We start from the raw sequence: 23,944 nt of genomic DNA, 5'->3' as shown, positions 1-23,944 counted from the left end.
CTAAGCACTCAGGAGACATGAACTTAAAGGGGCGGGCACCAGATGTGAGGTCCACCAACATGGCTCGCCGTTTTATTACCACGGTGACTCATTACCCTGTGCTCGCCCTGTTAATCTGACCGAGTGCCAGCGAGCCAAGCACAACCTGCAGCAACAGGTGCTGCACTGAAATCAGGAGGTAATAATTGTACAGGAACTTAGAGACAGACAGGGGGCCAGAGCCCGGGTTGAGCACCAGGACCTAGTCCCTGATGCAGATAGCAGGCTAACCTGGCAACTCCGCAACGTGTTTTGCGTACTGCGCAATCCTCCTTCCATGTGTGCCATCAGTCCGTCTTGGGGTTGACTCTTGGAGAAAATGCCCCGACAGGGTTGGATTCGGCGTGTAATCACCCTGGAGTTCCGACCACCGCCGCACCGCCCCAGGATCCAGCTCGCTGAGTGCCGGGGTTACAGGCGTCACCGGCGTCACTGCAAATCCCGGCATGTCCATGGCATCGCTCTTGCCCTTACTCTCGACCTCGCGGGGAGAACAGTCAAACATATGAGACTCTCTCCTATGCTCCCGCCGCCGAAGGAACAACAGCAGCAATGCGCCGAGGATCAGCAGGGCGCCGAGGCTCGCTCCAACTCCAATGCCGGCTTTCGCGGCGGCGGTCATTCCCGGTGGGTTGCTCGTCGGTAGAGCTGACGATGTCGAGAAGGGCGATGCCGATGCCGATGATGACGACGATGGTGCCGTGGGCACGGCGGATGAAGAAGGTCGGGTGGTGCTGGGGGTCGATGTCGGAGTTTCCTCCGAAGCAGTCGGGATAAATCCACTCTGCCAGAGGACGCTCCCCCCGGATGTAGCCGGCAGCTGGCCGATGTCTGCCAACTTTGTTGCGTCGAGGAATGCGATGGTCCTCGATGCGGGTTCGGGGCAGGAGCACGGGTCCGGCGAGGTCAATACCTTGGGTTTTTCTGACTGTCTGCACTGCAACCATTGGTTTGTATTGTTGCATAGTACTAGCCCAGTCCATGGTGTATCTTGATGGCGGGAATTAGCCTCGGCCTTCTTCCCAGTTGACTGAGTCGACGTCTTCATACCTTTGAATGATTGCTTGTCTGGGCAGCTCGAGTCGTTATAGTCAGGGTCGCTGCAACCGGCGAGATACGTGACTCCAAACTCGCCGTTGTAGCATGCCTTGTTCGCAAGGCACATGTCGCCTGATTGGCAGCAGGGCTTGTGCCCGAGGGCATCGTTTCCGCACGGGAAGAATACTCCCGCTGACCGCTCCCCGGCCTCGAAGTAGCAGGTGCCATTACTGATGAATGGATTGTAAGTCATCTTCGCATGCTCGTGACTTTTGACGATGCGCGGGGCTTGCGCGATGGAGTTGAATTGGATTTGGAGGAGGGCAGGACTTCCAGGTTGTGGGGGAAAAGTGAGAGGGAACCCCGAAGCTGCTGGATCAACAGCGAGGGAAATGGGGGATGTTCCACAAACGACGGGTCGAGACAGGAACTTTGCCTTGATTGTGTTTGTCAAAGGACCAATTCACCGAGACGGCCGATCGACCGCGCTGGCTGCCAGCGTGATTGGGATGGACAACGGCTGTCAGATATGGAGTACCCGACATGCTGAGGAACCTATTCACCTTTATCAACGGCCGGAACCAGAAGCCGTAGTAAATAGCCCAGGTGGGTAAGGTATACCTAGGCACAGAGCCTGGAAGCTAAGGCATGCAAGATTAGGTAGGGGTGCTTGCTGTGCTGTCTGTTGGTCACGCACGTTTCCTTTATCACACGTCACACAATCATACCTCTACCTACCAACAACCCAATGTCTAACAGCTCCTGCACTTGCCCCTGATTTTAAACCCGGCTCGAATGCATATTTCAATGCGATCCGCTCCCTGTGGCTTGAAGATCCAAACGCCAATTGGACGGCCGGGAAGAAAAATGTTTAGATTTCCTTTCCACTGGTGCCGCAGGAATGGAACCTGTTCCTTAATGATCGCAAGCCTGGTCGAGCCTCCACTCACCCGGGACTGAACTGAGCACACCCCTGCAACCCGAACCCATCGTGGGAAGGCGCACCTGCCAACAAGCAGTGGGGAGCCACAACGACATTTCTTCGATGGAAAGAGCGCCGGGGCCGGAAGTCAATAATACCGGACGTGACGATACGGAACATGGAAGTCAAGCAACCGGAAGTGAGTAGCGACTTCACTCTCTCCTGCCTTGCTGATCTGGGCCTTACCCTTCAGGTCCGATGGCATGGATCCCCTGAAGGCATCTGCAGACTGGCTGTTGGAGGACTTAGGTTACGCATTAGGTACCTAGGTACCTAGGTAGCCATTGTACCCACCCTGTCGTCGGTATTCAGATCCATGCAGCAGGGGCACTCCCAGTATTTCCAACCCCTGCGGCCGGTCCATGCCTGCAGTACACGTGTGCTATCACTACTCCTCTCCTCTGCAACACTCCTCTTATAGTTGTGATGCGCCTATTCTTTGAACTCATCGAAAGGGTTATGGTTGGGTTATGGTCATAGTGACACCCCATTCCGCGTTCAGCGGAACGAGAGCTAGCTCCATTTTTGTGGCCCGGGAACGGACATATGCTGAAGACACAAAGGGGCAGACCTCCAAGCACCGTTGAAGCCAAAATGATGCTGGCATATGGCCTTTTTATTCCTCCCAAGAGCATGCAATTCAGTACCTTCTAGGTAATACCCCCGAAATCTGAGTTGTGATCTCTACACCGGCGTGTATCAATCCCTTTCCGGTCGTCGTCTTGGGGCGGCAGAACGCCCGTTGCGTCATACCATCATCATCCCCCGCGCGTATCCTTGGCAGACAAAAGGACCCAAATAATTACCACGAACGACGAACTGTGAAGCAATAATTTCCCCCAACTCCGACGATGGCTAGCATATCAGACATAATCAGGGGCGACCTCGAGCGCACCGAGGCGACGTACAGACAGACCATTACCGCCCGCCGCGAGGAGAGAGACCCGGGGGAGTTCGTCGGGGAACTGATGCGCCACCTCATCGCCGAGGAGATCGTGATAACCCCCGTACTGGAGGCGAGATTGGCGGAGAGTGAGGACGCGCGGGACAGGGTTCGGAAGGATTATAAGAGCGTGGGTCTCTTTTTCTACTTTCCCCGCGTCTGATTCCTTTACAGCCCGGCTGACGGTGGGCGACAAAGATAAAGGAGAAGCTGCGACGGCTGTTGGATTTCCGCCCCGATGAAGAAAGCTGCATGTCTTCGCTGAGGGCGGTGTGGCTCGATATGGAGCCCCATCTCCAAGAGGAGGCTGCGGGAGAGCTGGTATGGCTTCAGCAGAGTCTTACGGCGGAGGAATCCGAAACATTGTCGAGGGAATACAACGAGATTAAACGTTTAGTAGAGCGTCGGTGTGGGCATGCAGCGAGTTCTGGCGACGTCACACGTACGATCTTGGAGACGCCGCCAGAGGACTTGAGGCCATTTCTAGTGGACGGGGATAATTTGTAAATTGAACGAAATGAGCTGGCGCCTAAATTCGAACATCAGAGCCCACAACTTCGTAGGTACTTCAGGTAGGTAGTCGGACAGGGCCTGACCTACGTCATACCCGCAGATCGAGTGTTTGCCCGCGTGAGCACACCCTTCAATAAAACTCGCCCTTCCCCAATACGTGGTTGCAAGCAACATGTCCCGTGGCGGACCTCATCACAACCCGTCAAATGTGGTCTTTGGTGCAGTATCGGCGCATAGCGAGACAAGTCAACGAGGAAATCCAAACCCGCGACAAACCAGCGCGACGGCAGCCGGATCCCGATTCGCCACACCACGAAGCCGACAACGACCGGCAGCCGGGCCGTGACCATGGCCAGATCCGCGTCCGCACCTCCGGCGACGACGACCCCCTAGACCCGCGCAACTGGCCTCTGGTCGACCGGTGCAAGAACATCGCCGTGCTGTGCCTCCTGATCTTCGCCCAGGCGTGGGCTGGCGCCGCGTCGTCCATGGGCAGCGCCGCGGCCAGCCGGGAGTTCGGCGTCAGCCAGGTCGTCGAGAGCCTGACCACGGCCGTGTACCTTCTGGGGATCGGGTCCGGCGCGCTGTTCGCGGGGCCCGTGTCCGAGACGGTCGGCCGGAACCCAACGTACCTCGTCTCGACGTTCTGCTACCTGCTTTTTGTCACGGGCACGGCGCTGACGCCGGGATTCGGGGGTCTGGTCGTCTGCCGGTATTTCGTCGGGCTGTTCTCCAGCGCGACGCTGAGCATCAATGGGTCGAGTGTGGGGGACCAGTTCCGGCCGGTGAAGAGGGCGTTCGTTTTCCCCGCCATTGCATGGGCGAACGTGGCAGGTAAACAACTATACATCGAAATCGAGCGGTTGGGCTACTGCTGACTGGAGGAAAGCCCCCGTGATTGCGCCCATCGCCGGCGGCTGGATCGTCGAGAACCAACGGCTCGGATGGCGCTGGACCGAGTGGGTGACCCTGATCATATCCGGGGCTGCCTTTCTCGTCGCCTTCTTCTTCCTTCCCGAGACGTACCTGCCGCTCCTCCTCGACTGGAGGGCCAGGCACCTACGCCGAGCTACTGGCGATGATCGCTACGTGTCGGACCACGCCGAGGCTGCGTCATTCTCGGAGAGGATGAAGAAGGTCCTCCCACTCCCGGCCAAGTTCTTCGCAAAAGAGCCCGTTATATCGATACTCGGCGGCTACCTTGTCCTGCTCTATGTGCTTCTGTTCACCTTCCTCTCGGGATTCGATTACATCTTCAAACAAACCTACGGTCTGTCGGTTGGCCAAACGGGATCATGTTTCGCGGCGATTGCAGCTGGAGCAACGGCCTTCACATTACTAGCCCCGGGGATGTACGCTTGGGCACGGCGGAAGACGGAACACGTCAGAGGAGCTCCGATCAAGCCCGAGTTCAGGCTATGGCCCGCCATCGTGGCCGCACCGCTGCTCCCGATATCGTTATTTTGGCTAGGCTGGGGCAACCGCAGCAGTGTTTCTATCTGGTCGAGTCTCGGGGCTTGTTTTGTGTTTGGGGTGGCGCTGATCGCCATATACGTCAGCAGCTATGAGTACATCATCGACAGCTACGGGGACCATGCGGCAATCGCGCTGGCGAGCATTACAATGGTGCGATACTTGATCGCGGGGGGGATGGTCATGGCCGCGCGGCCATTATACAGTGGCATCGGCGTCCAGTGGACGATGACTTTTCTGGGATCCATCGCCGTTGTTCTAGCCCCGGCGCCTCTCGTGTTCTGGTGGGTTGGTTCAAAGTTAAGGACGAAGAGCCCATACGCCTTGAGCCCCGATACTTAGGTAACTTGGGGGGATAATTCGTGTTCCATATCACGGTTGGGCTGGGAGCAAGGCAATATGCTGGGTGCAAACGGCTGGGTATCATTTTCTCTTGAACCTCCATAGGGTCGCCAGGCACATCATTTCTGCCGGATATTCTTCGGTTTTCGTTTCTTGAAAACCACTGTAGGCTCTGCTCCCGCAGGTTCAAGGTCGTTGCTCTTCGAATCAGGAGCCGCAGGTATGACCTCCTCAGCTGGGGCCGGCTGTCCCACCTCGGCATCCCCTCCGTCAGACTCCCGCTTGATGAGAGGTGGAGCCTCTTTCGTCGGCGGCTCTGATTCCGCTGCTGTAGATGGTGCAGGTGGTTTACGATCATCCTCGCTCTTTATCCCACCGGCCTTCTCATCGGGCTTCCCCTCGCCTTCCTCTTTCTTGGCCTTCACCAGGGGCCCACTCAAGAGCTGATCCAGCTCGGCGTCTCCCTCAGAGGGCATATCTCTCATATCCCTCCCCCAATTCCTGGGCTTCTTAAAGAGCCCCTTGATAGCCTTCTCCTCCTCCTTCTGCTCCTCGGTCAGCTCCCTCTCTCGTTTCCGCACCCCAGTGGCGCGAGTCCCCACCGCCGCCGATTCCTTGCCCTCCCCCGGCTCGTTGATGACGCGCGTCGAAGTCACGGTCCACTCGCCCGCCATAGCCATGCCGCGCCTCAGCTCGGTGGGGATGTTGACCCCCAGCTCGGCAAGCTGTTCCAGCTGTTCCTGCCGGCCCACTTCCGCCGGCTGTCCTGCCCCGGCCCTCAAAGGCGCGGCGCCGCCATATGCCCCTTCTTTCGGCCCGCCGTATGCCGGTGTATATGATGTGGATGGCTTGCCCGAGACGACGCCGTTGAGGCGTTCGACCTCCCGTTTCGCCCGGTCCTTCTCGCGCTCTTCCCTCTCGTGGCCGCGGTGCAGGTCGCGGAGGGATCGCTGCAGGGCGCTCTTGTGTTTGCCCGTGGACTCGTGATTTGCGCGGTCGAGTTTCGTGTCGCGCACGTAGATGCCGCATTGCTTGCACCAGTATTTTGGTGTCGACTTCCAGTATTCGGACATTTCGGCGGGGTGTGGGGGGTGCGATTCGGAGGCAGTCGTGGACGCGGCTGTGGCCGAAAGACGTGGTTTATGATGGTCAGGCTTGGCTAATTGATGAGAAGAGCCGCTGAATTGTATTTCGGCAGACGTTGGCACGCGAGAATGGATGGTGCCTCGCAAGATAGAAGCTTCGGATGCAGCAGTACAGGTTGAAGAATCATGGACATGGCGAAAGAACCCTGGACCGAAAATCGACGCACGGACTGGCCTCGGAAGTAGGGACGCCCTATCACGTGACCCTTCCAGGATCATGGCCGCAGGCCGGAGGACTTCGAATGGAATCGTGAACTGATCGATATGAACTTGTTGGTGGATAAATTATCTGAATTTTGATGGATATGCCAAACCTTCTATTTTCGTGTACCACCCTTCAGGTACCGGATTCCCAGTACATTCTAACAGTACCTGACTATTAGTCCTCCCTTTCGTCAAGGCCCCAATCAATGGGTCCTAGAGCAAACCCTCCATCGCGCCTCCGCCCTGCATCCTTCCCTTCCAAGACAGACTGACCCTGATTATGTTCCCCCTCCATCCCTAATCCCAGGGATGGCGTACACCCGTTACAATATGTCCCTCCAACAAACGATGCCATTAGCAAAGCCGTCGCCACCACCCCCTATAGGAACCACACCGCCCCAAGAACCCCCAACACAAACGCACCAACAGACCCCATCTCCACCCGCCTCCCCCCACTAACCGGCACCGACGCCTCCGGAGGCGGGACGCCCCCGCCCGGCGCGCTAGTCGGGCCCTCGACGGGCGGCGGGACGGTAGCCGTGGTGGCGGGGAAGGTGCCGTTGGCGTAGCCCGACGAAGCGACCGGCAGCGCGGCCTCGGACGACTCGGCCGGGGGCGGTCCGCCGGTGGCGCCCGACTCCTCTGGTGGCGGTGGGGCCGTGCCGGTCAGCTGGATCTGGCCGTCCGAGGACTCGCCGACGGGCGGGCCGCGGTTTGTGGGCTCTGGGGCGCCGGGGCCGAGGAGCTCGCAGGGGGTGGTGTGGGCTTGGACTTGGCCTGTTTGATGGTTAGTATATATGTCGGAATATCTGCGTTGGGACCGGCCCCTTGGTGGAAGGGTGGGGAGGGGGAGGGGGGTTCTCACCGTCTCCGATCTGGCAGATGGGAATTGGTGCCTGCGTCGTGACCACCTGTGTCTGGCCGTCGCTGAGGGTGATGACGATGGTGGTGGCCACGACTGCCGTGCCGACCACCTGTCCGCCTTCTTTGGACTCGCCGCCACAGGGCATGACGGTCAGCTCAACGGGGGAGCACTGCTCGGCCCAGTGGCGGTCGTAGAGATTCCAGAACTCGCTCGACCGGCACTTAAAGAACTGTGTCGAGGGCCCGAGTGCGAGCAGCCCGCTGTCGTGACAGACCGAGAAGCCCGACGTGTAGATGGCGTTTTCCTGCGGCGGCTCGTCGAACTGCAGCTGGAAATCGGACGAGATGTATCCCGTCCGGCCCTGGGCGTCCCGGAGGGTGCCGTCGGTCAGGGTGACGACGAGGATGCCTTCGGCGGAGCAGGCGGCCCGCTTCTGCTTTTGCGAATGACCGTCAGCTTCTGCAGGCAACTTGCCAGGGCGGTCCCAGGCGCGGTGGGAGGACGCCTGTCGAACCTCTAGGGAAAGACCCCGCTTCTCGGATGACCCTTCGGAAACTGATATCTCAAACTCTCCGTCGAAGTTGGTGGTGCAGCCCGCGGGCGGCGCGCCTTCTGGTGCGAGCTTGACGGCAACCACGTGGGCGGCCGTGGCGCCGACCACCGAGAGGGCAGTGAGTATGGTGGTCTTCATTGCGAAGTACGTCGGTGTCTTTGATGGATATCGACTGGAGAAGCCGGCTTCTCTTTTTTTCTTTTTCTTCTCTCTCCTCAGCCTCTTAAGAGTACGCTGATGATTGGGTAGTATTGAGTCTGCGTAGTGTGGATATCAGATGTTGATGGAAGTGTGAGGAAGAGATCACCGAGGACTGATGGCAGGATGAATGGGCATCATATATGTGCCCTGGTTCCTGTTGGAATCTACATCATCCACCTGGGCGGTCCATGTTTGCTCTAGGCCGAACTCTCCCACACAGGGATACTGGTGACAAGCGATGAGACAATGGCTGGAGCACTTGCGGGACCAAGGGAGTAGCAGACTAGCAGACTAGCAGACCAGCAGACCAGCAAACATCATCACGAAGACTACCGAGGGGGCCAGAAAGGGGTTGGAACCCGCCTGCCATTCGATGACACGGGCACCATGACTGGAATACATCATCGATAGCCCACGAGGATCGTTGCCAGGGCGCCTCTGTCAGGAATGAGAGCAGCACTATCCGGTTTCACACATGAGGTCGCGGGTGTTACACGCGCGAATGACTCAAGACTGAGCACAGGGGGGGTTGGATCTCCTTCCCGCGGACAAAGCCCGACCTGCCACTCCGATCCGGGCCCTATGCTGAAGGAGACCCACCCAATCATCACAGGTCTCCTCCCTCCGTGTTTCTGCACCTTTGAGATCTGAGACATTCGCCATGAAATTATTGCCCCCCAAATTCCAACAGCAGGTTCGTGCAGGTCTCACTTGGTAACTGCCAGCCACATTGTCTTGTTTGCACGCCCCTGGAGGGCTAGTTCACATGCAAGGCTTCCCTGGATGTGTGGAGAGCTGGCGGTTCAGCTGGTAATTGAATCTAGCTGGAAAGCTTAAAGGGTCAGATTCCAGAGTCTTGCAGTGGAATGAAGAGCTATTTTATTCTGCAGGTTGGTTTCACGTCCGTTGTGGTGGCGTCTTCCAACCCCCCTCCAGAAGCTTCCTTGAGGCTAAAATAGCACAGGAATGCACGAAAATATGGACGCTCTCATTATCTCTCTGTTGTCTGGACAAATTGGCTGCCCCCAAGAATTTAGAACTGGAAAAAGGAGGTCGAGAACGATTCCTGACTCTGGCTAGGATGCCCGGCAGATCGCCCATCGGCTCCCCGCCGTCGAGCCATGTGACCGGGCCCACCCGTTTCCTCCTCCTCCGCCATCCAACCAAACACGGCACGGCGTTTGGTCTTTATTGGACCCGGGTGCCAGCTTGCTTTTTCCCCAACCCATCATTCCGAGAGTAACGCAGTCGCAACATATGTACGAGCAAGCATGCCGACGGAGGGGCATATTTGGGACAAACGTAAAACCAGATGCACATGCATGCACATGACTTTTTCGACTGACGACTCGGATGCGATGGGACGAAACGGGGCGGAAGCAAGAAGCCAAGCTGCTGATAATCGCTGACCGACGAAGTAACCTTTCCACCTGCAGCCGAAGCCCATCATCATCCGTTTCTTTTCCCCCCCATCCCGTCACCCTTACCTCTTCGGCGGATGGTTCATGCGGCTTGAGAGTCTACTGCCCACCGACGTCTGCGAGATGGTATCAGATCAGCATGGACAGCGATCGTTCTTGGGATGGCATGTCAATGACGGCGGGGATGCAGATGGAACGACAATGAATTTGACCAAAATACAGCTCTTAGGTACCTCGTTTCTTCTAATGTATCCCCGAAAACTCCCGTGTAGTATTAATTACCCAGAATAACCCTCGAACCGGAAGCTCGCTAACACACGCAGGTTTCTATCATACGAAAATCGCACCTCCTTGCAGTCGTCACCCTGCATACCCCTACCGGAACCCCGCCGCTCACTGAGGCGGGTGGTAGGGCGGTTGTTGCTGCGCCGGCGTGCCGTGGGGGCTGTACGGGTGCTGCTGGAAGGGATCCGGCGTCTGCTGGGCATACCCGCCCGAGTACCCTTGAGACGGATCTTGGACGGGGGCCTGGTATGTGGTTGGGGCGTACTGCTGCTGGGGATATTGTTGCTGGGGATATTGCTGCTGGGGATATTGCTGCTGTTGGGCGTACGCCGTGTCATCGTACGGCTGCTGTTGCTGAGGCTGGGCCTGCTGTTGCGGGTAGGCCTGCGATGGATACTGTTGTTGGTCGGTATATTGCGGGTACTGCTGGGCGCCAGGCTGCTGCGCCGGGTCGTACTGAGGCTTCATCTCAACGGTGCTGTTGTCGGCGACCTGACCCTTCTTCTCCTGGTGGTACATGCGGAAGGCGTGGCCGTTGAACACAAGTGTCGCAATGAAGAGGAGCCTGTTATCACCAAGGGGGTCAGCATTGGAGGTGGAAACACATCCTGCCGACATCGGCAGGAGTTGATGGTGGGACATCATCCTACATTTCGAGAGCGCTCAACCCAGCGATGGCGCTCATTTCCGCCAAGCCCGCCTTGCTGGCGACGGCATATCTCTTCTGCAGGCCGTTCTCCTGCCTTGACACGATGCAGTGGCCTGAATTGATGGCGCTCCCGTCGTTATAGCAGCTCGCGTTCACGCTGACGGTGAAGGCGGCGCGCAGGGCGGCGTTGGCGCCCATGGACGACAGCCAGAAGATGGCTATGAAGAGGTCGAGCGAGAGGATCGCCCAGATGTTGTAGGCGGTCTGGCAGCTGGCCGCCTTCTCGGAGACGAGCGCATACGTGACTATGATGAAGGTGAAGAGAGCCTGGTCCCTATGTCAGCCTCCTTCCGCGATGCGCCGAGGACGACGGTTTCTGGCCCGTGCAGGTGGGGCACATACGCAGACAAGACCAAAGACGACCGCATCCAGGGCGAGTCCGTGGATGAGGAGACCAGCGAGGATCAGGATGAGGAAGGCGAAGAATGCCTGGAAACCGCGGACGATGGTAACCCACAGAGGGGTGTGGACGATTAGGGGCCCTGTACCGTCACCCCCCGATGTGTATGCCGCCGAACTATTGACTTGAGACATGTTTTCGCTTCGATTGCCGTCGCGGAGGCTCGTCTTAGGTTGTCCGGTTTGTTTGAACTTGGAAGTTTGCGGGAGGAAATGAGGGGACCCTCCACGTATTTAAAAGAGACTGCAGGATTTGAGGGATCCATCATATCGGATCGGGCCTAGAATCGTAGGAACTGGGCACAGCTGCGTGGAAAAGAACCTTGCTAGGCGAGACGAGGCAGTCTTGTCGCCGTGGTCCTCCGTCGCGTCATCCCTAATCTGGGTAGAGCATCCACTAGTGTTCAGCCGCACTGCTGGCTTGCATCGAGTTCCACCAGCTAATTCCAGAGCTGGCTCCGCCATTGGTTGGCTTGCGGCTGCCTCCCGCTGGATGTCCCGCTGGATGCCACCATTGAACTTTGGAGTGACAGCCACAATAAATGAACACTGAGATTGGGATCTGGCCAGAACCCGCGTCTCAGCCCCCTACTGTTGCATAGGTAGTACACTATTCTGCATTCATAGCATGATATATCATTTACGTAGGTATCTGTAGGGAGAGAGGCAGCTGCTTCTCGGGAACACCTGGCCATGCGCAGTCCTTGCCCGTTTTGGATTTATGCCCAGAGCGGAATGGTCGACTCGCTAGGTCGGTGGTATGATTGGCGCACTCCACTGGCTCCCAACAACCAGGATACCCACTTCCGCAGTCGCAAAACAGCTTCCCAAGTTTCAACCGGCCAGTCTGATAAGGTCCAAGGCCCAGCGACATGGCAACACAGCGTTTGCAGGGTGGCTCCCTGTCACCGCATTCAGCCGCATCTTCTCAAACCAAGAGAGCAAGGAGCAGAGCCTCAAACGACGGGGGCTCAAGCGCCGGGCCTGACAGCCAGCCGCCACTGAAGCGGATGCAGGTGTCGAGGGCATGCAGCCGTTGCAAGAGGATGCAGAAGGGCTGCAGCGAGCATCGGCCTTGCCAGCGGTGCATCAGGGCAGGTTTAGCAGATGAGTGCAGTGACATGCCGCCGCTCTCGGATACGGTAGTGGGGTCTCACACTTTGGCCCACCACCGCGGCCTGCCACCACCCGAGGTGATCGATCTCTGTGTCGGTCGTTTCTTTGCTCAGCTTTGCCCCACCATCCCGATCCTGACCGAGGACTACGTCCAGAGTTTGAGACTCAGGGCGGAGTCGCCGGAGTTGGGATGGGAATCCTACGGGACCATCATCGCACTTTGTGCCATGGTTCTGCTCCAAGTCGAAGCCCCGGACCGATTCTCATTCGAGGGCATTATCCCGCAAAGCAACTCCGAATACGGGCGGCTACTCTTCGATGAAGCGACCGAGGTATACCACCGTGTGCACCAGAACTCCAGCCCGTGCTTCGACCACGTCCTCCTCACCTTCTTCATATACGCCTGCCACGCCTCCCTATTCCACCACAGCCGGGCCTTCATCTTCCTTCGCGAGGCGACCACCCTCCTCCTCCTCTTCCGACCAGAGAACGAGGACGCCCGCGCCCGCGCCCTCTCCGAGCGCCTCTTCTGGGTCCTGCTCATATCCGAGCGGTCCCACGCGATCCGCTACCGCCGCCCCGTGACCCTGCAGATCACGCCCGACACGCCCGTCCCGCACCCGGACTCGTCCCTGGCCGGGTTCTGGAACCTCGCGGCGCTGTTCCGCCCCCTCGACACGGCCTTCATCGCGCTTCTGAACCGCGAGACCCTTGCCCCGGCGCCCCTCTCGGCGACCGCCGCGTCGCTCAACCACATCGAGGCGGCCGTCGGCGCGGCGTTCGACGACGCCGCCGAGGAGGGTCTGCGCGACACGCAAAAGGCCAACCTGCGCGTGACGCAGCTGTGGCTGCGCATCGTGCTGTGGCAGCTGCGGCTGCGGCTGGGCCACCTGTCGTCGTCGTCGTCGGGGGCCACGGGGCCGCCCCGCCCGGCCAGCCTGACGTACCGCTACCCGCTCGAGGTGGCGCGCGAGGCGGCGCTGTCGACGCGGGACCTACCCCTGTCGTGCATCCGCGTGCACGGCGTGGGGCTGACCGAGAAGCTGTTCGACATCGCCTGCGCCGTCGCCGACGTGCTCGCGCGCGTGCCGCTGGAGCGGGAGGATGGGACCCCTTACGTGGGCGGGCGGCCCGAGGATGACCTCCGGTATCTGCGGCGGATGATAGCGCTGCTGCCGGGTGGGGATGCGGTCTACAATGACTTGTTGCTCAAGCACATCCAGCTAACTCTGCCGGGGATGGAGATATAGGGCAATGTTGTGATGGTGATTTACGATTATGGGATTGCGATACGATTAATGCTACCTGCGAGTACCGATACGTCCTGCTACAGCCGAGTGCTTCATTCCAGCTCCTTCTCCGTCGACACCCTCTTCGCAGCCCCAAGAGTGTGCGAATAGGGGTCGACTTGTGTGGTCGCAAACTTCCTGGCCGACACCCCGCTCTCGAAGAGAAGATCCAGTTCAGCGTATGTGCGTCCTGTGGAGGGGCCATGTTAGCATCTGAAACCTTGGATTTAGCGGGGGGTGAAAACAGGAGGCTTACCCTTCGGCTCCGGGAGTCTGAAGTAGACCCAGACGGCGCTCAGCAGGCACGTTCCAGCCCAGAAGTAGGCGGTCCGGGGTCCCCAGTTCCAGGCGGTGCTGGAGAGCTGGTAGTTGGTCATGACGTTGACGAAGATGTTGCTGGCGTTATAGGCGCCGCGGGCGAGCACGATGGTCTTGGCCTTGAGACGGGTGGACGACAGCTCCGACACGAGACTGTAGGTGACGGGCCCGACGGTGAAGTCGTACACAAAGGTGAAGACGATGAGCATGGCGCCGATGACCCAGACCGAGGCGTTGCTCGTCGCGAACGACAGGCTTCCCACGATGACCAGGAGAGTGAACTGCGCGCAGAGCCCGCTGAAGTGGATCGTGCGCCGCCCGACGCGAGACATGAGGAACCACGAACCTGCCGTGCCGACCATGCCGAGGGCATATTGGCCCATGGAGAGGGAGAACGAGTTGGATGCGTCCATGCCTGCTTGCGTGCTGTTTTCATGTGGTACGTTAGCAGTTGTCTCGGCGAATCAGATATTTGGAGAGCACGCACAGGAAGTAGGCGAAGTATCCCATCAGATTCTGCCCGCCGAGAGTCTGGACGAGCCAGATGCCGACGACGATCTCGGTCCTGCGCAGGTCGACACCCTTGAAGCAGTCACGGAAGCGGATGCCCTCGCTCATCTGCTTCTCCAGCTCGTTCGTGTGCTCGATCATGGCGATGGTCTCGTCCGCGTCAAAGTCTGGCTGGTTGCGGGAGGTCAAGCGGAGGAGCGACTTCTTCGCCGATTCCCTATCGCCGTGTCGGATATACCACCATGGCGATCTGGAGGTTGGGGTGTGGTGTCAGCACTTGGACTAGCCATGGACGGGGCAGTCAGTCCGTCGCGGACTTTGGGGGCCCGCATTAACTTACTCCGGAGCAAAGATCAGCCCGGCGAGAATGGGGATCGGCCACACCCATTGGACTCCAAAGGGGATCCTGTACGCCCAATGGTCTGCCCGTGTAACAGAGCTCCGGTTCACAGCTGCAGCGAAGAATTGACCTAATTGCATGTCACATGTTAGTGATGTGATCTTAAATCGGCCGCATCAAGGTGAAGCTGGCAGACTTACCAATAACCCAGCACATGTTGATGAAAGTCGTGAGATAGGGCCTGAGAACAACTGGTGCTACTTCGGACGCATACGCTGGCGTCACGCTCTGGAAAGCACCCCACGGCATTCCACACAGGATTTCACCAACGACCAGGACGGGGGCACTGGGCGCGAAGAAGAGGACAAAGACAAAGGCGATCATCAGGACCAGCGACCCAATAGTGGTCATCTTGTAGCCGTATCTGTCGGCTGCCCAACCGGCGAGGACGAGGCCGATGATCTCGCCGGCGCGTGCGCCGTTGGACAGGCCCGACTGCCAGGCGGCCGAGACGGCGTACTTGCCCGTGTCCGGGTTGAGGTCGCCGAACTTCTGGTTGAAGACGGGGGACGCGTAGAGGCTGCCTAGCAGGGCGAGGTCGTAGCCCTCCATGATGAGCGTGCTGGATAGCAGCATCGACCAGCCGATGGCCTTGGGGTACAGCTTGATCGCCGTCATCAGGGACATCTGCTGCTCCTTGGCCGAGGCGTGCTTCGCCTCTTGGATGAGGTCCTCATCGTGAAGCACCGCGGGCACATCCTCGTGCTTGGTTTCCAGCTCCCCGGCTGGGGTGTGGGTGGCCTTGTCGTCAGCCATTGTAGTGGCTTTGGGCGTTTGGGGGGGTTTTGAGAGAAGAACGATGATGGCCCAGATGATGAAGAGGGAGGGAAAGGTGCCCCAGAGAGATTGAGGGAGGTGGTGAGTGAGGGAAAGAAGAGAAGGTCAGCGTCCCGACTCGTCAAGAGGGCGGCATCATGGGATATTTATGTCCGGTCGTGTGGACGGGTGAGAAGCCTCGATCCAAGTCGAAATATTCCATTGCACCCAGCAATGCGGTTAGCCCGCAAGTTTTCATCTGAGGGGGTGGAGATCCGGGGCGAGAATGGGCGGGATTATTTGTGGAGAATCAATGGTCGGGAAGCTGGGGAAGGTCAGGGGTGTCGGAGTTGATGGCGGAGTTGGAGGCGCGGGCTTGGAATTTGGAAAACGGCGGCCAATGACATGGCCCGTGTCGGAGTCGATCGGAGTTGTTGCAGGGGCTTACCTCCCAAAAACCGGGTCAGAAAGCGTCAGAAGCTCTTCCGCCAAGACGCTAGAAAGCCTTTTCACATGGCTTGAAAGGCATGGGCCGATTCAAACCCCACGAAAGGACCATTCTCGCCAACCTCGCTAACGTATATCCCCATCGTCGTCGCCGACTAGACAAGCTCCGGCACGCAGAAAGTTCTGTCGGGTCAGGAACACGAAGGCGGAGACAACTCCGACAAGGCGGAGATCAGATGAGAGTGCCACTTTCCTGGGCCCGCTTGCCACACGGCAGGCAGGCAAGGGTGGGATCGGCAGAGGAGCAATGAGAACATATTCATCCTCCTTCACCTCTCTGCCCCTTTCCAAGCCCAACACTTTCTCCCATCTCATTTTCCCGCGGATATTGAAGGTCGACCAATGAAGCTACCCCGACAATGGGCTCGCTAGACCACCATCACAACGGCCTCTTCGGCAAGGAGCCCTGGTGGAAGGATGCCACGTTCTACCAAGTCTACCCCGCGAGCTTCAAAGACTCCAATGGGGATGGCTGGGGTGATCTCCAGGGCGTCCTCTCCGAGATAGACTATCTCCATGACCTCGGCGTGGATGTAGTCTGGCTGTCGCCCATATTCGAGAGCCCACAAAAAGACATGGGCTACGACGTCTCGGATTACCAGTAAGTATTGGATCCTATGCTGCATTACTACACGGAGTCTAGACTGACGATGCGGCCGTAGGAAGGTCTATGCCCCGTACGGAACTGTCGAGGACGTTGACTCCCTCATCCGGGCCTGCCATGACAGGGGAATGAAGCTCATCCTCGACCTGGTGGTCAACCACACCTCTGTCGAGCACGAGTGGTTCAAGGAGTCGCGCTCGTCCAAGACGAACCCCAAGCGCGACTGGTACATCTGGAAGCCAGCGCGGTACGACGCCGATGGCAACAGGATGCCGCCCACCAACTGGCGCGGCTACTTTGCGTGCCCGACGTGGACGTGGGACGAGCACACGCAAGAGTACTACCTCCACCTCTACGACCCCGACCAGCCCGACCTGAACTGGGAGACGAAAGAGTGCCGCGAGGCCATCTACGAGAACACGATGCGCTTCTGGCTGGACCGAGGCGTCGACGGGTTCCGGATCGACACAGTCAACAAGTACTCCAAGCGCACCGAGTACGTCGACGCGCCGGTGACCGACCCGACGTCGCCGGACCAGCCCGCCCCGGAGATGTGGTGCAACGGCCCGCGCATCCACGAGTTCATCCGCGAGATGCGGGCCAAGGCCCTGGCGCCGTACGGGGCCGTATCGGTGGGCGAACTCTCCAACACTCCCCTCACCTCGCAGGTGCTACCCTACGTGTCCGCCGCCGCCGAGCAGCTCGACATGGTGTTCGAGTTCTCCATGATCCGCCTCGGCACGGGCGGCGGCTTCGGGGCCAAGTACATCTACCACCCCTTCCCGCTGTCGACCCTGAAGGCCGTCGTGGCTAAGTGGCAGACCTTCATCGAGGGCACCGACGGCTGGACGACGGCCTTCTGCGAGAACCACGACAACGGGCGCGCCGTGTCGCGCTTCGGCGACACGTCGACGCCTGAGCTGTGGGCCGCGTCGGCCAAGACGCTCGCGCTCTGGCAGGCCACGTTGACGGGCACGCTGTTCCTGTACCAGGGGCAGGAGATCGGCATGAAGAACATGCCGGCCTCCTGGGGCATCGGCGAGTACCGGGACATCGAGAGCGGCAACTTCTACGCCGAGGCGGTGCGCTCGGGCGACGCCGGCCGCGTCCGCGACACCATGGACGGCCTGCGCATCCTCGCCCGTGATCACTCTCGCATCCCGTTCCAGTGGGACGACTCCGCCAACGCCGGGTTTGCGCCAGATGGGGCCCGGCCGTGGATGAGGGTGCACGACGAGTATCGCGATATCAACGCTAGGAAGCAGGCTGGTGACCCTGAGTCGGTGCTCGAGTTCTACAAGAGGGTGCTTCGGATGAGGAAGCAGTGGCGCGATGTGTTCATCCATGGCGCGTTCAGGCTGCTCGAGCCTGATAATGAGGCCGTGTTCTCGTATGTGAAGGAGAGTGCTAGTGCGCCAGGTGGCGCCACGAGGAAGGCTCTCGTGGTACTGAACTTCTCCAAGGAGGACCAGCCTTGCATTGATGCCGCTGAGACACTGGGTTGCAAGCAGGCGCAGGTGACGCTTTTGATCGACACAGTTACTGGCTGTGAGTCTGCTAAGGAGGGAAGTCGGACAACTCTGAGGCCGTGGCAAGGCAGAGTTTATGTAAACTTTTAATAGATGGATGGGCAAGCCGATAGAATAGGCCAGCAAGGCGACCGCAAGGCCATGTGGTTGACCAACTGGTTCGGGTAGAAATTGGCGTTTAATTACACATCAAAACTCTCCTTTTCATATCCTTCCTATTCTCACTATGCTCCCCATTCTGTGTATCCTTCTTGCGCTTGTAGTCCTGAGGCGTGGCCTTGACCTTCTGCCCTCGCGACTGGAGCACATCCTGATGCCGCGGGATAGTTGGAGCAGAGCGCAGAGGGCCTCGTTGACCTTGTGGCAGGTCTGGCTTTCGGCCAGTTCCATCTCATCTCACTGGGTAGTGCCGACAGTGACTGGGTAGCTGAACTGTTACAGCCATCATGCCCTTTCCTGGATCAGTTTGTGAGCATGTGTCGCAGCCAAGGACCCTCATTTTAAGTACATACCCAACCAGCGATGTTATTTCGGCGTGCAAACAAGCGCTTCCACGCGTGTGTACCAGACGTTCGTACATGTTAGACTCAATCGTCTGCCAATAATCCTTAGTTCCCTTGTTTGCATGTCAAAGCCTGTTAGGCATCCACATACCCGGTTTCTTGCTGACCGCTCTTCGGCGCGGAGCTACGGGAGCAGAGGCCACACCCGTCGTAACCGGCGACCAACCCGCGCAAACTCTGCCTGGTTGATTCCATGGCGGGCAGCAACCTCATCCAGCTTGCCATCCTTGGCGGGGTTGACCACCTCGCGCACCGATGCGTACCCAGGCGAGCGGCAGAGCCAGGCCGCCGTCCGGTAAAAGGCCCAGCGCATGGAAAACTTGGCCAGCATGTAGGCATACACGTGGCCGTGGCGGGAGGCGGAGAAGGGTGGCAGGTGACAGACCGGAAAGCCGTCGTGGCGGGCGCGACTGATGGAGAAGAAGACGTCTGAGGTCTCGCTCAGCTTCGGCCAGAAGCCGGTTGCCTCGCGGCGTTCCCGAAGCTCCTCGCGCAGCCGGTCTCGGTACCACGACGGGGGCGATTGCCGGGAAAGGCCCAGCACTCTGTGCCACCGTCTCAGAAGGCCGCTCAACATGGAACTCTTTTTTTTTTTCTTTTGGCTCTCTTTTCCGGTTTGACTTGAGGATCGGAGTTTGTGCGTTGTGTCTTGGACCGCGACTTGCATCGCGTCTTGGGTGTGTAACAAACAAGAGGCGTTGCACAGGTAATAGAGATGACTCATCGACATAAACCAAAGCATAACTTCAATAAAACCACCCACCACCCCATGAAAAGGGGCAAACCCCTAAACTCAAGATCGATCATCAATTTCTAGCAGAACCTCGTTTGGGTGTTGATTTGATTGATCTGACTGTTTCCTACTTCCACGACAATCTCCTGGGCCCTGCCTCGTCTCAATCCTCTAAACGGCTTCCCTTCTTTTGGCCGCAACGGGAACCATGTCCTTCGTTTGAGCCCAGATTACGTCGCCGTCTTCGCTATCCGCATCTCCAGCGTTAGTCCTCGTAACCCTCCTCGTCTTCGTCTTTTGCCTGCAACATCTGTTGAAGTCAAAGCTGTGCAGAGAGTAGCAGAGATAAGGGCCCAGATTGTAATAATGGCTCGATGAATATAGCCAAAATAAGCCAAATTTGGTGCTTCCGAGACGGGGTCCGGAGCCTTGCCACCTCTCAACCCACTCACCTGTTTGCTGCTTACAACGTCTGGATCTATTCCCACCCCATTCTTTTCATGAAAAGCTGCATCTATTCCATGGCGTAATTATCCTGAAATCTGGCGATGGCAACGCATCATCTGCTCACGAATCAGAATCAATGCTGGACTAACAACTCGTGACAAAGTAGGGGGCCTCCAACATCTTGTATCACCCACCCAGCAAGCCATACGTCGGATATGCCTAGAGAACTCCGCTTCCGCCGACCTCATGATTGGCAGACATTGGGGGTCCATAGCGAGCCTCACACGAATTTACCCTTGCACATGAAAGGTGCAGTTTCCCACCTGTCCCGCCCGGATGCCTTCCCAAGCGGCTGCCTTGCGATATTTCGTTTGACCGAAAGCTGGACCGGTTTATTGGTGCCGGCCAGAGCCTGCTTGGCTAGCTGCCGCTGGATGGGACAAAGACATTGGCCTCCCTTGCGGGCGTCCGTATCCCAGGCCACAAACAGGAGGCTACAAGCATGTACACCGTGATGACACATGCATGATTTCGTAGCCAGACCGGTCTCCAACCATCTGGTGAGTCGCAAAAGTAATAAATCTAGAGCCCAGTTATTAATGAGCCTCCCCTAGGACCCCAGGCATCTTAAAACAGCCAGTTGCACCAACCCTCCAAAGCATCCCACAACGACCTGACTTTGGAGTATCTCGCCGTTAACCAACTCTCACACCTTCTCGCCCAGATTTTTTAGAAGAATTGAGTTGTCTATTATTATGCCTGCCACTAGCGAGAGCCTACTCAGCAACATGTCTGCCCAAATTGCGGATGGAATGCCGAGCCAGCTCGCTGACTCCTCTGCCAGACCCCCGTCCAAAGTCAGACCAATCGTCATCGGCCTCTATGGGGTCCCCGGGTCCGGAAAGTCATTCCTACTGAACCAACTCAAGCAACAACTCGGGGAGGAGCACTTCGCCTTCTACGAGGGCTCAGACATGCTCGCGAGCCTCGTCCCCGGCGGCCTCGAGGCCTTCCACAAGCTGTCGCCCCCGGACAAAGAGCAATTCCGCAACCTCGCCATCGACACAATCCGCAAGGAATGCGCCGAAGGCGGACGCGTCGGCGTCGTGGCGGGACACTTCATGTTCTGGGACGAGGGCGACGCGGCCGGCGAACCGGTACACACCTCCAACGACCTCAACACATACACGCACATGCTCTACCTCGACCTCCCCGCCGAGCTCATTTCGCAGCGCCGCCTCGGCGACACCCAGAGGACCCGTCCAGGGGTCTCGATCGACCACCTGCGCAAGTGGCAGCGCGCCGAGGCGGCGCAGCTCCGGCGCCTCTGCCGCGAGCACGGCATCCTGTTCTCGCTGCTGCCCACGACGACCTCGCACCCCGACACGGCCTCGGCGCTGCTGCGCGACTTCCGCGTCCACACCGAGGAGCGCAACCTGGCCCGCGCCGAGGGCCGGCTGGACGAGATCCTCGCGGCCTGGGGCGGTCGCGACCGGGTCGAGACAGTGCTGGTCCTGGACGCCGACCGGACGCTGGTGGCCGAGGACACGGGCACGCTGTTCTGGCAGAACCTAGCCGGCGGGGAGCCCTCCTCCGGCGGCGCCTGTCCGCTGAAGGAGCTGTTCGGCAGCCCGCTGGGGTACTCGTACGCGGCGTTCCAACAGGCGGCGCTGCTGTACGGGGACGCGGCCGCGGCCGACAGGCAGCTGTTCGACGCCGCATGCGACGCCGCGGCCTCGGCGGTGGCGGTGCACCCGGACTTTGCGGCGCTGCTGCGCCTCGTGGCGGGCCAGGAGCACGTCGCGGCCGTGGTCGTGAGCTGCGGGCTCCGGCGCGTGTGGGAGGCGGTCCTGGCGCGGGAGGGCCTGCGCCAGACGGTCAAGGTGATTGGCGGGGGCCACATCGCCGATGGCGGCGATGGCGGCGGCGGCGGCGGCCTCATCGTCACCGCCGAGGTCAAGGCCGCCCTCGTCGCGCGCCTGCAGGAAGTCCATGGCATGCACGTCTGGGCGTTCGGAGACAGCGTCCTGGACCTGCCCATGCTGGCCAAGGCGGACGAGGCCATCGTCGTGGTCGGCGAGGAGCATACCAGGAGCAAGACCATGGACGCGGCCCTGCTTCACGCGATCGACCACGACGGCCTCCGGGCGCGCCAGGTGCTACTGCCGTGGAACGCGCCGCCGCGACTCGACGCCACCAAGCTTCCCATCCTCAAGCTCGCGGACTTCGACTTCGTCGGCTCCGTCCTCCGCCGCCATCGCGCACCGGACCTTACCCCCCGGATCCTCCACGCGACGGGCCGCAGCGCCGCCAAGCTTCTCATGACGCCGATGCGCGACGCCCGGGTGGCCGGCCCGGCGCTGAGGGAGGCCCACCGCCGCGTCGGGTGGTACCTGGCGACGGAGTTCCTGGCCGACGTGGCGGGCGGTGTGGAGGAGCACCCGATCCCGCACGTGCAGGGCGGCACGACGAGCGGGCACCGGCTGCTGCGCGAGCGGCAGACGTCGGTCGTGGCGCTGATGCGCGGCGGCGAGGCCATGGCCTTTGGGGTCAACGACGCGTTCCCTCTCGCGACGTTTGTGCACGCCCGCGAGGCGGAGGATCTTGGTCCACATCACTTGAGCGGGCGGGGCGCCGTGTTGCTAGTAGACTCGGTAGTGAACAGCGGCAAGACGGTGGTGGAGTTTGTGCAGCGCGTCCGCAGTCTGCATGCCGCCGTTCGCATTGTCGTCGTTGCCGGAGTCGTCCAGGCCCAGTCGGTTTCTGAGGGTCGTTTGGCTGAGTTACTCGCCTGCGATGAGAATCTCAGTCTTGTCACGCTCCGTCTTTCTGACAACAAATTCACGGGCCGAGGGACCACCGACACGGGGAACCGTCTCTTTAACACGACGCATCTGGACTGATTTTGGGCTGGCTTGTGTGTGATCAATTACTTGCCAAATAGGCGTAGGTGCGAGCAGCTATGAATGAATGCCATCTTGAATCTTGAAACCCGTCCTCAACTAGAGTATAGAACCAACGTGACTCATAAATAATCCCATGGCCCCCTGCTACAGACGCGTTCAAGATGAATGGCTCCTAATCAATTGATGTCCTTGCTCTGAACAATGGTCCCGAACGCATCACCAATCTCACTCAGCGCAACCTTAACGAGCTGCGCAGCATCCACGCCGGGAATATCTCTATCCCCAACGGCGTCTTCGACCACGAGAACGTCATACCCTCTCTGAGCCGCCTGTCGGGCAGTGGTGGAGACGCAGACGTGTGCCTGTAACTCCTGTCAGCAACTATCTTCCCCTCCACGAGTTCTCCGTGCTATGTCTAAACAATTAAGAGTAATTGAGTAAAAATAACCCACCATATACCCCGTCAAGACAACCTTCTTTCCCTCCCCAGCATCCAAATACTCCTGCAGATCCGTCCCCGCAAACGACCCCGGATGATTCTTCCGGACAACCTTCTCCCCCTCAAGCGGAGCCAGCTCCTCAAACTCCTCAGCCAGTCTAGTCCCGGGCGTGAAGACCGGCGCACCAGCGGGTGTATCGTGGACGACGTGGACGACCCTACCCCCGGCAGCGCGGTACCTGTTCAGGAGACCCGCAATCGCTGCCCGCGACGCAGCCACGTTGCTGACGCGTAGCGCGCCCTCGGCGTACTCGTTCTGCGCGTCGATGATCACCAGCGTGCTGTCGGCCGTCGACGCCGTCGAGGGCGGGGCGCCGACGATCTGGCGGAAGGAGAGGGCGGGGCTCATTGTGGGATATGATGATGATGATGGCGATGGGTCGGAGGAATCGTGGCGCTCGGTGAGTTACACGTTTTCATCGAAACGAGAACATGAGCTTGGCTGCCCGCCCGCTTCTTATAGCCCGCGTTGGCATTTGGGGCTTAGTCAGTATTTGTCACGAGTTAAGGTGCAATGCAGAGAGTGGCTTGGTTCCGGGCGAACTATTTCCCTCTTACGGAAAGGTCATCTTCTGTAGGACTCAGATCTTTAGGCGCCTTCATGATATGCATGGTGTGTCGTGGTGTGTCGTGGTGTGTCGTATAGTGTTGTCTT

General features: G+C 59.1%; 12 protein-coding genes across 12 annotated transcripts; 5 read left to right on the top strand and 7 right to left on the bottom strand.

Moving 5' to 3' along the window:
• Positions 1-163: 163 nt before the first annotated feature.
• On the bottom strand, positions 164-1,673 carry QBC33DRAFT_173434 (uncharacterized protein). Its single transcript, XM_060422363.1, has 3 exons — positions 1,641-1,673; positions 1,090-1,307; positions 164-1,029 (listed from the first exon to the last, which is right to left on the bottom strand). The coding sequence occupies exons 2-3, from the start codon at positions 1,202-1,204 to the stop codon at positions 266-268; spliced, it is 879 nt and encodes a 292-aa protein (XP_060288249.1). The 5' UTR covers positions 1,205-1,307; positions 1,641-1,673; the 3' UTR covers positions 164-265.
• A 1,129-nt stretch (positions 1,674-2,802) lies between these two features.
• Positions 2,803-3,615, top strand: QBC33DRAFT_173374 (uncharacterized protein). The gene is made up of 2 exons (XM_060422361.1): positions 2,803-3,132; positions 3,201-3,615. The coding sequence occupies exons 1-2, from the start codon at positions 2,911-2,913 to the stop codon at positions 3,507-3,509; spliced, it is 531 nt and encodes a 176-aa protein (XP_060288248.1). The 5' UTR covers positions 2,803-2,910; the 3' UTR covers positions 3,510-3,615.
• QBC33DRAFT_173361 (major facilitator superfamily domain-containing protein) lies at positions 3,616-5,548 on the top strand. Its single transcript, XM_060422360.1, has 2 exons — positions 3,616-4,349; positions 4,405-5,548. Exons 1-2 carry the CDS (start codon positions 3,722-3,724, stop codon positions 5,328-5,330), a joined length of 1,554 nt encoding a protein of 517 aa, XP_060288247.1. The 5' UTR covers positions 3,616-3,721; the 3' UTR covers positions 5,331-5,548.
• QBC33DRAFT_525494 (uncharacterized protein) lies at positions 5,163-6,861 on the bottom strand. Its single transcript, XM_060426815.1, has 2 exons — positions 6,790-6,861; positions 5,163-6,730 (listed from the first exon to the last, which is right to left on the bottom strand). Exon 2 carries the CDS (start codon positions 6,692-6,694, stop codon positions 5,450-5,452), a length of 1,245 nt encoding a protein of 414 aa, XP_060288246.1. The 5' UTR covers positions 6,695-6,730; positions 6,790-6,861; the 3' UTR covers positions 5,163-5,449.
• Positions 6,862-6,905: 44 nt separating this feature from the next.
• Positions 6,906-8,467, bottom strand: QBC33DRAFT_173492 (putative covalently-linked cell wall protein). Its single transcript, XM_060422364.1, has 2 exons — positions 7,545-8,467; positions 6,906-7,456 (listed from the first exon to the last, which is right to left on the bottom strand). Exons 1-2 carry the CDS (start codon positions 8,233-8,235, stop codon positions 7,059-7,061), a joined length of 1,089 nt encoding a protein of 362 aa, XP_060288245.1. The 5' UTR covers positions 8,236-8,467; the 3' UTR covers positions 6,906-7,058.
• A 1,523-nt stretch (positions 8,468-9,990) lies between these two features.
• On the bottom strand, positions 9,991-11,526 carry QBC33DRAFT_173424 (uncharacterized protein). The gene is made up of 3 exons (XM_060422362.1): positions 11,056-11,526; positions 10,655-10,980; positions 9,991-10,569 (listed from the first exon to the last, which is right to left on the bottom strand). The coding sequence occupies exons 1-3, from the start codon at positions 11,245-11,247 to the stop codon at positions 10,113-10,115; spliced, it is 975 nt and encodes a 324-aa protein (XP_060288244.1). The 5' UTR covers positions 11,248-11,526; the 3' UTR covers positions 9,991-10,112.
• Positions 11,527-11,984: 458 nt separating this feature from the next.
• On the top strand, positions 11,985-13,757 carry QBC33DRAFT_592908 (uncharacterized protein; the record flags this gene model as incomplete). The annotated part of the gene is made up of 1 exon (XM_060431700.1): positions 11,985-13,757. One exon carries the CDS (start codon positions 11,985-11,987, stop codon positions 13,476-13,478), a length of 1,494 nt encoding a protein of 497 aa, XP_060288243.1. The 3' UTR covers positions 13,479-13,757.
• QBC33DRAFT_525486 (sugar transporter) lies at positions 13,494-15,761 on the bottom strand. The gene is made up of 5 exons (XM_060426814.1): positions 14,886-15,761; positions 14,686-14,815; positions 14,323-14,595; positions 13,774-14,261; positions 13,494-13,707 (listed from the first exon to the last, which is right to left on the bottom strand). Exons 1-5 carry the CDS (start codon positions 15,499-15,501, stop codon positions 13,571-13,573), a joined length of 1,644 nt encoding a protein of 547 aa, XP_060288242.1. The 5' UTR covers positions 15,502-15,761; the 3' UTR covers positions 13,494-13,570.
• A 606-nt stretch (positions 15,762-16,367) lies between these two features.
• QBC33DRAFT_555188 (glycoside hydrolase superfamily) lies at positions 16,368-18,231 on the top strand (the record flags this gene model as incomplete). The annotated part of the gene is made up of 2 exons (XM_060429608.1): positions 16,368-16,609; positions 16,671-18,231. The coding sequence occupies 2 exons, from the start codon at positions 16,368-16,370 to the stop codon at positions 18,229-18,231; spliced, it is 1,803 nt and encodes a 600-aa protein (XP_060288241.1).
• Positions 18,232-18,537: 306 nt separating this feature from the next.
• Positions 18,538-19,281, bottom strand: QBC33DRAFT_511505 (uncharacterized protein; the record flags this gene model as incomplete). The annotated part of the gene is made up of 4 exons (XM_060425847.1): positions 18,538-18,568; positions 18,654-18,757; positions 18,796-18,828; positions 18,871-19,281. The coding sequence occupies 4 exons, from the start codon at positions 19,279-19,281 to the stop codon at positions 18,538-18,540; spliced, it is 579 nt and encodes a 192-aa protein (XP_060288240.1).
• A 1,391-nt stretch (positions 19,282-20,672) lies between these two features.
• Positions 20,673-22,787, top strand: QBC33DRAFT_555186 (uracil phosphoribosyltransferase-domain-containing protein; the record flags this gene model as incomplete). Its single annotated transcript, XM_060429607.1, has 1 exon — positions 20,673-22,787. The coding sequence occupies one exon, from the start codon at positions 20,673-20,675 to the stop codon at positions 22,785-22,787; it is 2,115 nt and encodes a 704-aa protein (XP_060288239.1).
• Positions 22,788-22,791: 4 nt separating this feature from the next.
• Positions 22,792-23,937, bottom strand: QBC33DRAFT_525473 (isochorismatase family protein YddQ). Its single transcript, XM_060426813.1, has 2 exons — positions 23,243-23,937; positions 22,792-23,152 (listed from the first exon to the last, which is right to left on the bottom strand). The coding sequence occupies exons 1-2, from the start codon at positions 23,636-23,638 to the stop codon at positions 22,967-22,969; spliced, it is 582 nt and encodes a 193-aa protein (XP_060288238.1). The 5' UTR covers positions 23,639-23,937; the 3' UTR covers positions 22,792-22,966.
• Positions 23,938-23,944: the final 7 nt, after the last annotated feature.

This window comes from Phialemonium atrogriseum (genome assembly GCF_030411735.1).
Source record: "Phialemonium atrogriseum strain 8032-3 unplaced genomic scaffold QBC33scaffold_2, whole genome shotgun sequence".
In the NCBI taxonomy this organism is placed as follows: Eukaryota; Fungi; Ascomycota; class Sordariomycetes; order Cephalothecales; family Cephalothecaceae; genus Phialemonium; species Phialemonium atrogriseum.
The sequence above is the reverse complement of the archived record's forward strand: the minus strand, read 5'-3'. Positions and strand labels throughout refer to the sequence as shown.

Bases quoted from the DNA above. Each gene is read 5' to 3' on its own strand.
- QBC33DRAFT_173434 (XM_060422363.1), bottom strand. From the start codon at position 1,204: ATGTGCCTTGCGAACAAGGCATGCTACAACGGCGAGTTTGGAGTCACG. The intron at 1,030-1,089 runs GTATGAAGACGT...CCCGCCATCAAG, and splicing joins AGACAAGCAATCATTCAAAG to ATACACCATGGACTGGGCTA.
- QBC33DRAFT_173374 (XM_060422361.1), top strand. From the start codon at position 2,911: ATGGCTAGCATATCAGACATAATCAGGGGCGACCTCGAGCGCACCGAG. The intron at 3,133-3,200 runs GTGGGTCTCTTT...TGGGCGACAAAG, and splicing joins TTCGGAAGGATTATAAGAGC to ATAAAGGAGAAGCTGCGACG.
- QBC33DRAFT_173361 (XM_060422360.1), top strand. From the start codon at position 3,722: ATGTGGTCTTTGGTGCAGTATCGGCGCATAGCGAGACAAGTCAACGAG. The intron at 4,350-4,404 runs GTAAACAACTAT...ACTGGAGGAAAG, and splicing joins TGCATGGGCGAACGTGGCAG to CCCCCGTGATTGCGCCCATC.
- QBC33DRAFT_525494 (XM_060426815.1), bottom strand. From the start codon at position 6,694: ATGATCCTGGAAGGGTCACGTGATAGGGCGTCCCTACTTCCGAGGCCA.
- QBC33DRAFT_173492 (XM_060422364.1), bottom strand. From the start codon at position 8,235: ATGAAGACCACCATACTCACTGCCCTCTCGGTGGTCGGCGCCACGGCC. The intron at 7,457-7,544 runs GTGAGAACCCCC...ACCATCAAACAG, and splicing joins CATCTGCCAGATCGGAGACG to GCCAAGTCCAAGCCCACACC.
- QBC33DRAFT_173424 (XM_060422362.1), bottom strand. From the start codon at position 11,247: ATGTCTCAAGTCAATAGTTCGGCGGCATACACATCGGGGGGTGACGGT. The intron at 10,981-11,055 runs GTATGTGCCCCA...CATAGGGACCAG, and splicing joins TCGTCTTTGGTCTTGTCTGC to GCTCTCTTCACCTTCATCAT. The intron at 10,570-10,654 runs GTAGGATGATGT...TGGTGATAACAG, and splicing joins GGGTTGAGCGCTCTCGAAAT to GCTCCTCTTCATTGCGACAC.
- QBC33DRAFT_525486 (XM_060426814.1), bottom strand. From the start codon at position 15,501: ATGGCTGACGACAAGGCCACCCACACCCCAGCCGGGGAGCTGGAAACC. The intron at 14,816-14,885 runs GTAAGTCTGCCA...ACATGCAATTAG, and splicing joins CAACATGTGCTGGGTTATTG to GTCAATTCTTCGCTGCAGCT. The intron at 14,596-14,685 runs GTAAGTTAATGC...CCCAACCTCCAG, and splicing joins GGGCTGATCTTTGCTCCGGA to ATCGCCATGGTGGTATATCC.
- QBC33DRAFT_525473 (XM_060426813.1), bottom strand. From the start codon at position 23,638: ATGAGCCCCGCCCTCTCCTTCCGCCAGATCGTCGGCGCCCCGCCCTCG. The intron at 23,153-23,242 runs GTGGGTTATTTT...CAGGAGTTACAG, and splicing joins TTGTCTTGACGGGGTATATG to GCACACGTCTGCGTCTCCAC.